This window comes from Trichechus manatus, unplaced genomic scaffold (genome assembly GCF_000243295.1).
Source record: "Trichechus manatus latirostris isolate Lorelei unplaced genomic scaffold, TriManLat1.0 scaffold00026, whole genome shotgun sequence".
Taxonomy (NCBI): domain Eukaryota; kingdom Metazoa; phylum Chordata; class Mammalia; order Sirenia; family Trichechidae; genus Trichechus; species Trichechus manatus.
The window spans coordinates 5853095-5865167 of NW_004443962.1; the positions used below are offsets into that span (position 1 = coordinate 5853095).

At 37.9% G+C, this 12073-nt stretch overlaps 1 protein-coding gene across 2 annotated transcripts in view; it reads left to right on the plus strand.

Annotated features, from left to right (window-relative positions):
• Positions 1-12073, plus strand: part of PCYT1A (phosphate cytidylyltransferase 1A, choline) — a 56650-nt gene that overhangs the window by 32081 nt on the left and 12496 nt on the right. For both annotated transcript variants that reach the window (XM_023728761.1, XM_004373595.2), the window contains one exon: positions 8327-8426. In XM_023728761.1, the coding sequence (XP_023584529.1) occupies positions 8327-8426 (100 nt within the window). The remainder of the gene's footprint in view (positions 1-8326; positions 8427-12073) is intronic.

The window sequence follows — 12073 nt, forward strand, 5'->3', positions numbered from 1 at the left end:
ACACTTTGGCAACCACTAGTTTACTTTCTGTCTCTGTAGATTTGCCTATTCTGGACATTTCATGTAAGCGGAATCATACAATATGTGGCCTTTTGTGTCTGGCTTCTTTGACTCAGCATAATATTTTCAAGGTTCATCCATGTTGTAGCCTGTATCAATACTTCATTCCTTTTTATGGCTGAATAATATTCCGTTGTCTGGATTACACTGCATTTTCTTTATCTCTTTATCCATTGATGGACATTGGGTTGTTTCTACTTATTACTTAAAATTTAAATAGACACGTGTTTAGTGGCTGCAGTATTGGACAGCACAGAAGAAGTTACAACCCACTGGGGCAGGTGGGAGGAGGGGAAAATGGGGAATGACTTTTTAATGGGTATGGGGTTTCTTTTTGAGGGTAATGAAAATGTTCTGAAATTGGATAGTGGTGCTGGTTGAACAACCTTGTGAATATACTAAAAACCATGAAATTGTACACTTTAAAATAATTAATTTTGTTATGTGAATTATATTCCTTCCAAAAACCCTATGTATCAACAGTGTTAAGGTGTGGCAAATTGACGGTTAAGTACTTGCTTGTCATTATACTATTCTCTATGTTTTGATGCATGCTTGAAGTATTTAAAAATTAAAAAAAAAACCTATGTATACTGTAACCTTGCTGGGGAGCAGCATTGATTAAGAGTTATAAAAATGTACCTTTCTGTAGACTCAACATTTCCACTTCTGGCTTTTTATCCTACGAGAATAGGACAAGTGCATAGAATTAGGGTATTTGTGGACACATTATTTTAATATTAGAAAACTGGAAACAACTTAATTGCCCAATAATTGAGAACTAGTTATATTAATTTTAGTATATGCAAACATAAAGCCATTTAAAATGAGGGTAGTACATGGACAAGGAACTGTCAGAAATTCAAGCCAGATTCAGAAGAGGACATGGAACGAGGGACATCATTGCTGATGTCAGATGGATCTTGACTGAAGGCAGAGAATACCAGAAAGATGTTTACCTGTGTTCTGTTGACTATGCAGAGGCATTTGACTGTGTGGACCGTAACATATTATGGATAACATTGCAAAGAATGGGAATTCCAGAACACTTAATTGTGCTTACGCAGAACCTGAACATAGACCAAGAGGCAGTCATTTGAACAGAATAAGGGGATACTGTGTGGTCTGAAATCAGGAAGAGTGTGCATCAGGGTTGTACCCTTTCACCATACTTATTCAATATGTATGCTAAGCAAATAATCCTAGAAGCTGCACTATATGAAGAACTTGGCATCAGGATTGGAGGAAGACTCATTAACAACCTGAGATATGCAGATGACACAACCTTGCTTGCTGCAAGTGAAGAGAACTCAAAGTATGTACTGATGAAGATCAAAGACTAAAGCCTTAGTATGGATTATACCTCAACATAAAGAAAACAAAAATCCTTACAACTGGACCAATAAGCAACATCATGATAAACAGAGAAAATACTGAAGTCGTGAAGATTTCATTTTACTTGGATCCACAGTCAACGTCCATGGAAGCAGCAGTTAAAAAATCAAATGATGTATTGCATGGGCAAATCTGCTGCAAAAGACCTCCTGAAAGTGTTCAAAAGCAAAGATGTCACTTTGAGGACTAAGGTACCTGTCTTAGTTATCTAGTGCTGCTATAACAGAAATACCACAAGTGGATGGATTTAACAAAGATAAATTTATTCTCTCACAGTCTAGAAGGCTAGAAGTCTGAATTCAGGGTGCAAGTTCCAGGGGAAGGCTTTCTCTCTTTGTGGGCTCTGGGGGAAGGTCCTTGTCATCAATTTTCCCTGGTCGAGGAGCTTTTCAGTGCAGGAACCCTGAGTCCAAAGGATGCATGTTCCTGGCTCTGCTTTCTTGGTGGTATAAGGTCCCCCAACTCTCTGTTCGCTTCTCTTTTTTATATCTCAAAAGAGATTGGTTTAAACTGTAGATTAATCTTGTAGATTGAGTCTACATAACTGCCGCTAATTCCATCTCATTAACATCAAAGAGACAGGATTTACAAAACATAGGAAAATCACATCAGATGACAAAATGGTGGACAATCACACAATACTGGGAATCATGACCTAACAAAGTTGACAGGTATTTTTTTTTTTGGAGGGGGGACACAATTCAATCCATGACAGTGCATCTGACCCAAGCCATGGTATTCTCAGTCGTGTCATATGCATGCAAAAGCTGGACAATGAAAGAGGAATACCGAAGAAGAATTGATGCCTTTGAATTACGGTGTTGGTGAAGAATACTGAATATACCATGGACTGCCAGAGAAATGAACAAGTCTGTCTTGGAAGAAGTACAGCCAGAGTACTCCTTGGAAGCAAGGATGGCAAGACTTCATCTCACATACTTTGGACATTATCAGGAGGGACCAGTCCCTGGAGAAGGACATCATGCTTGGGAAAGTAGAGGGTCAGTGAAAAAGAGGAAGACCCTCAAGGAGATGGATTGACACAGAGGCTACAACGATGGGCTCAAACATAACAACAGTTGTGAGAATGGTGCAGGACTGGGCAGTGTTTCATTCTGTTGTGCATAGGGTCACTATGAATCGGAATCGACTCAACAGCACCAAACAACAACAACAAAATGATGGTATGGATGGATATATACTATATATATCCTGATACACTATATACTGTGAAAAAGAAGGTTACAAAGCAGTGTAATCCCTTTTGGGAAAAAGACCTATCTTTATTTCCATAGGAAGTGAGTCTGAGAGAAAAAAAGTCTAGAAAGATATAGTCCATATGTTTAAAATGTAATTATTTTGCATTAATGGGATTACAAATGATTTTTGTTTTTTTCCCTTAATTGTATTTTCTAAAGCTTTTGCAAATAGTATATACTTTGTGATAAGAAACAAAAATCAACTCTTGATGATAATTATAGACTCATTGATAAAGAGGAAATATAAGAATATTTTATTAATGATTAAAATAGGCTAATGTAGCCGTGCTTGTTTATTTGTATATTGTCTGTGGCTACTTTCACCATACAATGGTAGAGTTGAGTCATTATAAGAGACCGTATGGCCTGTTAAGCCTAAAATATTTACTGTCTAGCCCTGGATGGCCCAAACAGTTAAGCTCTGGACTATTAGCTGAAAAGTTGGCAGTTTAGGCCCATCCAGAGGCTCCTCAGAAGACAGCCCTGGTGATCTGCCTCCGAAAGGTCACAGCCTTGAGAACCCTGTTGAGCTGTTCTACTCTGCACACATGGGGTCACCATGAGTCAGAATCAGCTTGAAGGCAACTAACAACAACAACAGCCTTTTACAGAACAGTTTGCTGACCCGTTTCTATGCCATGTTTAGCCACTTTTAACTGACTTTAGAACATCTGAGATCCCGTTGTCATCTTTTTTAATTTTTTTTTTATTGTACTTTAGGTGAAGGTTTACAGAGTAAATAGTTTCTCATTAAACAGTCAGTACCCATATTGCTTTATGATATTGGTTAACAACCCCACGACATGTCAACCCATTGTCTTCTTAATTCTTTACTCCCCTCTTCTGCTTCCCTTCCGTTCACCAGGGCCTAATGCTAGATCTCTTGCAGTTTCTGTTAGTACTTTGTTTCTCTTCCCAGGCCTGTTGTCCTTTTAAAGACTGAAGTTTCTAGTTTGATCTTGGCTGAATATAGTGCTTAATAGTTGCATTAACCATTTGCAGATGCTCTAATACATTTCCCACAACAGCTATTCCAAATATTTTCTACTTTCCTGGAATGAGCTTTCATTCTCATTCCAACCCCCCCATTCTTCACAGGTAACTTCACTTCTTTTTTAATAATTTATTTTATTTTTGTTGTTGAGAACATACACAGCAGAACATACTTCCTTCTTTACTGTACTGAGAAAACTGAGGGCAGCAGATAATGTTTCTATACTTTCCCTCCTTTTCACCCAACATCCTCCTTTTTATAATCTTTCCTTTTTTCTGCTTTCAGAAAAATGTGATCCTTCTCCTTTCTAGGGCTAACACCTTCTCCTTACTCTCCTTGAGGCTGTTGCCTACTATTCCCCTAGACTTTTGCTCCTCAGTTTTCTGATTTTTCCTTCTCTGGTATTTTCAGTTTCTTTGGCTCTTTTTCCTGTCTTGGACATGTACGGATCTCCTCAATTTAAAAAAAAAAAAAAAAAAGCTGCCACTGATCTTTCTATCCCTTCTAGCTACATTTCTGTTTTTCTCATTCACTCTATTGCCAAACATCTCTAATGAGGGATTATTGCTCATCTGTTTCCTTCACTTCCAATTTCCTTAACAGCACTGGTGAATTTCCACATTCAAAGACTTTTCTCAGTTCTTATTTTCTTGATCTCCTTGGAACATTTAACGATTTTGATAATCTTCTTTGAAGTTATTCCTTGATCTCTGTGACACACCCTTATCAGAGTTCTCCTTAAGCTCTCTGAAACCTTATGGCTCCACCAACCCTCCAATGTGAACTCTACACAGAATTTTTTTCTCAGTCCTTTGTTTTTGTTTTTTAAAAATATTATATTGTATTTTGGGTATAATTATACACAGCAGAACAGGTTCCCATTAAACAATTTCAACACAGAATGTTCAGTGACATTGGTTACATTCTTCACATTGTGTTAGCCTTCTCATTATTTCTGTTCTAGTTGTTCCATTCCCATTAACTTAATCTTACTGTCTCCCAACCTTCTCATCCATGCTGTAGAGTGACTATAGTCCATTTGGTCTCATATACATAATTTATTAGAAGCATGCAGTACTCAAGGGTGACATTCTTTACTTTTTGAGCTAACCTGGTACTTAGTTAATAAGTGACTACAGGGGATAGTTTTGCTTTAGGGTTTAAAGAGTATCCGAGGGCAACAGTCCAGGGAATTCTTTCAGTCTCAGTGGTTCCAGTAAGTCTGGGTTCTTTGAGAATTTGAAGATCTGTTGCACATTTTTCTCCCTTTCTATCAGGATCCATCTATTGTGACCCAGATCAGAACGTTCACTAGTGGTAGCCGGCCACCATGTAGGTCTTCTGGTCTCGGTAGAGGAGGCCGTGGTTCATGGAGACAGTTGGTCCTGTGGTCCAGTTCCTTCTCTGAGTCTCAGGTTTGCTTCTTTGTTTTTTGCTCCAGATGAATAGAGACCAGTAATTGTGTCTTACATGGCCACTTGAAAATTTATAAGACCCCAGACACTACTCACAGATTCGGATGTAGAATATAAACTTTATGAACTCTGTTATGCCAGTTGACTGAATTGTCCCATTAGACCATGACCCTAAGTCTTCAAACCAAGAACACCAATCCTATGAGTTGATTCCAGCTGTTTGTTTTTTATGTATTATCTCTTAAAATTTTTTTTGTCATTTTTAACACTGACCTTTATAAGTATAATGTCACCATTTTTTTTTTTTTAACATTTCTTCAATGTCCTTATACTGTCTCAAACTCAACTTAGTTATCTATGAATCAACTCCTTTTTTTTTTTTTTTTTTTACTTCTCTATTCCCGTTAAGGTGGCTGGGTGGTGCAAATGGTTAAGGGCAACTACTAGCCGAAAGGTCAAGGTCGGCAGTTCAGATCCACCAGAGGTCCCTTGGAAGACAGGCCTGGTGATCTGCTTCCGTAAGGTCATAGCCTTGAAAAGCCTATGGAGCAGTTCTATTCTGCACATATAGGGTCACCATAAGTTGGAATTTGCTCGACAGCAGCTAAGAACAACAACAATTTCTGTTAAAGGTACCACAATATTTTCATCACTCCTACTCCTTATTTCCTCCCCACCCCCAAACTTCCCAGCCCAAGGCAACCACTAATCTACTTTCTCTGTATATGGATTTGCCTATTCTGGACATTTAATATAAATGAAATCATAAAATATGTGGTCTTTTGTGTCTGGCTTCTTTTACTAAGCATAATGTTTTCAAAGTTTATCCATGTTGTAGCATGTATCAGTACTTCATTTTTTTGGCCAAATCCCATTTGTTTCTTGAGGTATAACTTACATATAGTAAAATGCACAAACATTAAGTTTGCAACTCCATACATGTTTACATATGTGTACATCCATGTAGCCCCCAGTACCCAGAAGGCTTCCTTACACCCTCTCCTAGTCAGTATATTCTTCCCCAAATTTCTTCTTTGTCCTCTGACTTCTATCATCATAGTTTTGCCTGTTTTTGACCTTCATATAGATGGAATCATAGAATATGTATTATTTTGTGAATAAGCATGTATTTTTAGAAACACAAAATTACTGTCAAATGTCTCTTTGAGTACTAACTTCTAATGTGTGAACAGTTTTCTGTAATTTCTAAGGAAATCTCTAATAACTTCACACAATTGCACATTTGGGTTCATGGCCTATTGTTATTTCTTTTTAAAAGTGTTCTAAAGAATAATTTTCTATATATCCTAAAAATGTTTGTTTTTGCTTATTTTATAGCTTTAGTATATCTTAAACTAAACTTATGTAAGTGATTTTTTTTAACAAATGTTTTAATTTTAAGGCCTAATTTTTAAAAATATAATCTTAACTGAAAAACAAAACAAAATAAAATGAAAACACAGTTTTATCTTCCCAGTCTCTGGATTCAGCCGTATCATGATGTGAACTGTTTAGAATTTAAAATTTTAAGTGAACATCACTATAGACTCTACAGAAATTGAAAGGATTATAAGAGAATATTATGAACAAGTCTTGCTTAGTTTCCTAGGGCTGCTATAACAAAATAACACAAAGTGGTGGCTTTCAAGAACAGAAATTTCTGTTCTTTAGGAGTCCAAATTCAGGGCATTGGCAGGGCCATGCTCTCTCTGCTTGCTTCCTTGTCTCTTCCAGTTTCTGGTAGTCTCATGTGTCTCTGGAGGTTGCTTGGCTTGTAGATGTGTCTGCACATGGCATCTTCCCTGTGTGCCCTGTATTCACATCTTTTACAAGACACCACTCAGAAGGGATTAGGATCCATTCTATTCCCATATGACCTTGTCAGCCTTGTTCATTGGTAACACCTTCAAAGAAAGAACCTATTTCCATTCAAGGTCACATTCACAGGTACAGGGGTTAGGACTTCAACGTATCTTTTTTGGGGACATAATTCAATCCATTAAAACCTTAATACCAACATATTTGACAATTTAGATGAAATGGAAAAATTCCTAGAAAAAGAAGGGAGATTCCTCAGCCTGTTAAATGGCATCTACAAAAAATCTACGACTAACATCATATTTAGTGGTGAAAGATTAAATGCTTCTGTCCTAAGGTTGGAAACAAGGCAAGGATGTCTGCCCTTGCCACTTTCGTGGTATTAAAGATTCTAGCCAGTGCAACAAGGTGGGAGGGTATGTAGGAGTCGGGGTGGGGAAGGGAAACCAAAAGCATCCAGATTGGAAAGGAAGAAATAAAAAATGTCTTTATTCATAGACAGTATGATCTCATGTAGGAAATCCTAAGGAATCTACAAAAAATAAACTATTAGAACTAATAATCAGGTTTAGTAAAGTCACAGGACATAAGATTGATATAGAAAAATCAATTGCAGTTACACGCACACACACAAATCAGTTGCATTTCTGTATTATTAGCAATGAACAGTCCAAGCAAAATTAAGAAAACAGTTCCATTCACAATAGCATCAAATAGAATAAAATACTTAGGAACAAATTTAACAAAAACTCTTAATCGAGGCCACGTATAGAGGGAATAGCATACCTCCATTCTTATTTCAGCTTTGTCTCTTAGTAATTGTGTACAATTCACATAACTTTCTAAGCCTCATTTTCCTCATCTTTAAATTGAGGATACTGCAGTACTACTTGCCTCACAGTGCTGTTATGAGCATTAGAATATATTTATGATGTAAAACATTGCACAGTGTTAATTGTACTTAATAAACCACACAGGAGCTGTTTGCCTTCCCAGTCCCCTAGTTGAAGCAGTATGGGAATGCACTTATGAACTGTGGCAGTTTCTTCACGTGGTACAGGGCTGGGTCTTCTGCCGTGCTGCAGAGAAGCTGTAATTTTGGACCAATTAGGTCAGACTATGCTTAGGCTCCCAGCCAGATCCCTCACTCTTACCCTGAAATCACCAGCAAGGTATTTATCTTTCATGCCATGATTTACCCATTTTATAAAAGGTTATAACTTTCATTTATCATTTTGAAATACTTCTTTATGTTATAAAGTTTTATGGGCGTTTTAATCCCAGCATATTGAATAATTGGTTGTTCTTTAAACTTGCCATATGTTGAGTATTTAGTGTACGCCATTGAATTTAACTTTGTTTTCCTTTTCTTTCCTCTTGTTAAGGGCTTACGGGAGCCAGCTCCTTTTTCTGATGAAATTGAAGTTGACTTCAGTAAGCCCTATGTCAGGGTAACTATGGAAGAAGCCAGCAGAGGAACTCCTTGTAAGTCAATGCCTATTGTTTTACTATTATTTTTAGCATTCAATTGTATTTATTTACCAAATATATGCCTACTGTCCATATTCTTCCCTCATTTTATCTGTCAGAGCAAGTTGGGGAGGGTTCTGCTCCCCTCTACCTTGCTATTTGGGCGATAACTCTACTCCATATGTTTTTCTTTTCTTTTTATTATTACATACTTGCTTCCTGGGCTGTTGTCGTAGCTGTGAGATATAGTAGAGCAGAGACAAGATATTAAACTGAGCTGGGTTATAATCTTGTCCATTTTACAAAGGTCCAAATATATGTCATTCTATTGCATTTTTAATAGCCTTCAAAATTGTTTCCACAATCTCACATCTAGCTATGATGTGCCTGATTGGTAGAGGACAGATATATCCCAAGTTAGGAGATACTCATCACTTAATTTTATCTTTATTGATTTTATAATTTCCTGTCTTTTTTTAAGACTCGCTTTATTATTTTCAAAGCCCATACTCTTATTTGTATACTTAGTTTATATCATTAGTTAGCAATTTTTTAACCAACATAAATTATTAGTATAATAATGCCCTCCCAATCTTGGGAAATTGGTTTTAGGGATCATTATAAATAGAAACGAGCCCCGGTGGTGCAGTGGTTAAAGCGCTCAGCTACGAGCCAGAAAGCTGGAGGTTTGAACCCGCCAGCTGCTCCTCAGGAGAAAGATGTGGCAGTCTGCTTTTGTAAAGATTTACAGCCCTGGAAACCCTATGGGGCCGTTCTACTCTGTCGTCTAGGGTTGCTATGCATCGGAATCAACTTGATGGCAGTGGTTAAAAAATATAAAAGGAAACGTCCATGAGTATTTGTTATGATAACAAAATCCTATGGGGCAGCTGCCTTACTTCTCTGTAAGTTCTCCAGTTCTTCCTTTTTTTTCCAATCCTTTTTCAATTCTTCTAATTACTATGGTAAGTGTTCCCTCTACTCTGTAAATGTAGGGCTGAGTTTTGACTCAGACAAGCACCGGGGAATAAGAGGCAGTTATAGCTAAAAATTGGTACGTTTTCAGTGCAGAGGGAATATCTGTGGCTACCTCTTGATTGTGTTAGTATGTTTGCTCTCTGTTGTAACTGAGGACTAGTGAAATGTAAATAGAAATGAATGCTGGACAGTATCGGGCTAGGGATCCCAAGTCCGCTTGGCTATATGGATTATGGTTTTGGGGTCCTCAAAAAGAGAGGTTAGAATGCTGTCCTTAGAATCGCATGTGTTGATCACAACCCTTCTACTCATGATGTGATTTTTGTGTTTGGCTCTCCTTACTTGAGTAACAGGCAGGCTAATAGGGTAGGATAAAATGATGACAAGGATAGGTCTGGAAACACAGAGGCTGTATGTAACAGGGTATAATGGTGGCAGATCAAGTTTCAAAATGCCAACAGACAGTTCAAGAGTCACATTCAGACATGTGATAGTAGAGCCTGTTGAAGACAAGAACTTTTTATGTACTCTCTAATGACACACATTTAGAATTCAGTACCTCACTCAGGTATATGATCAAATTAGTTCTATTACCCAGCTTATTGCTAATTTATCCTCAGACTTTTTTTGGTACATTAACCAAAAACCAAACTTGTTGCCGTCGAGTCAATTCTGACTCATAGTGACCCTGTAGGACAGAGGAGAACTGCCCCATACGGTTTCTAAGCAGCGGCTGGTGAATTTGAACTGCTGATCTTTATGGTACATAGAAGTTGAAAATATGTGTACTGTTTCCAAGTTCTGAAGCTTATAACTAACAAGCACTAATTAGTAATTCTAAAAAAAAATTAATTTTAGAATAATAGAATTTTACAAGTTTATGTAACCTTTGAGATTATCTACTTTATAGTCTCTTCGTTATATACGTGAGGAGATTAAGGTCCATAGGATCTGAGAAGTGAAGGCTCCCATACAGTAAAACAGATAATTAGCGATACGTTTGGAGCTAAACCCTAGGTCTTTCCAGCCCTGTGCTCTTTTCACCCTGGAGTGGTGCCACTCTTTAGAGACATTAGTTATAAACAACAGAAGGCCATTGGCAAAATGATTGCGTTTCCAGTGGAACAGAGTTGCAAAGTAGTTGCTCAAGTTTGCTTGTCTAATTTGATACCTGGTTTTTCCCCTACATCTCATTCTCTCTGTTCTGTTTTATATTAAATACTAAATAGCTGACTGCCTTCATGCCAATGCAGGACAACGACTAAGCCAATAAATAATCTATACATTTCATAGTTAGTGGATTTTTAACCAGTAATTGATAGGAGTTCCTGGGCACTGCAAATGGTTAAGCACTTGACTACTAGCCGAAAAGCTGGTGGCTTGAACCCACCCAGAGGCACGTCAGAAGACAGCCCTGGTGATCTGCTTCCAGAAGATCACAACCTTGAAAACCCTATGGAGCAGTTCTGCGGTGCATACATGGGGTTGCCATGGGTCAGAATTGACTTGGCGGCAGCTGATAACAACAACTGGTAGGAGAGGACATTCCCTTCGGGTTTTCACTAAGAAGGTTAAGGGAGTTAAAGAGGGAAGTTTGTATAATCTGGGAGAAAACTCTACGCAGGAAAAAAACAAGTGTGACTTGACAGATGGGATCAGCTTTGCAAAATACGGGGTGAGGAGGGGAGAGGGGCAATATGCTTCACTATGAGAAAGGAAGAAAAAGGGAAACTGGAGGGCAGTGGAAATCTGTTAGGGATAAAATGTTTCGGTGACAGGTATTTGGGAAAATATACCAAAAGAGACAATGAATTGAAACCCAGATCTCTTCTACCTAAAGGAGGACATTTGGTTACTTATCCAAAGATTTAGGGTTAAGTGATAGGGAATTAAGATGTTGGGTTAAAGGGTTGGGGAGGCTGAGGAAACACTGAAGAGACGCATCTGGGGTTGGTCAGAAAGGGTGCAGTGACATACTTGGCCTAACAGGGATAATTAACTACGCTGGCAGACAGACACTCAGTCAACGGCATTCTGTGCTATTGCCACCATCCAAGAATGTGTTTACTGAGCTAAATCCCCCTCACTTTACTTTGCCCTGGCTGTACACTGTCTAATAGCAAGAGAACAACAACAAAATATTGTTAATTTTTATGTTCTATCCTTTGTCTTTTAGAATCAAGTAAAGTGAGATCATAGCCCCTGGACTTGTCTAGGAAAAATGGAAGTATGTTAGTAACTTTATAGTCATGATTTCTAGGATCTATAAGAGGATTATACTACTCAGATTTTGTTTTGTTTTATAGATGAGGAGACAGGCTTGAAGAGGTTATGGACACACAGGCAGGGAGTTGGTTGGCAAGTTCAGACTGAAATCCTTTCTTACTCTTAAATCCATTACAATGTTTCTCAGTTTTTCATTGTATTGGTGTATCTTATTTTTAATTTTAATTCTTGAATTATAAAATTAAGGCATTCCCATGGTTGAATATTCAAAAAGTATAAAAAAATGTAAGTTGCTGCTGTTAGGTGCTGTCGAGTCGGTTCCGACTCATAGCGACCCTACATACAACAGAACGAAACACTGCCCGGTCCTGCACCATCCTCATGATGTTGTTATGCTTGAGCCCATTGTTGTAGCCACTGTGTCAGTTCATCTCATTGAGGGTCTTCCTCTTTTTTGC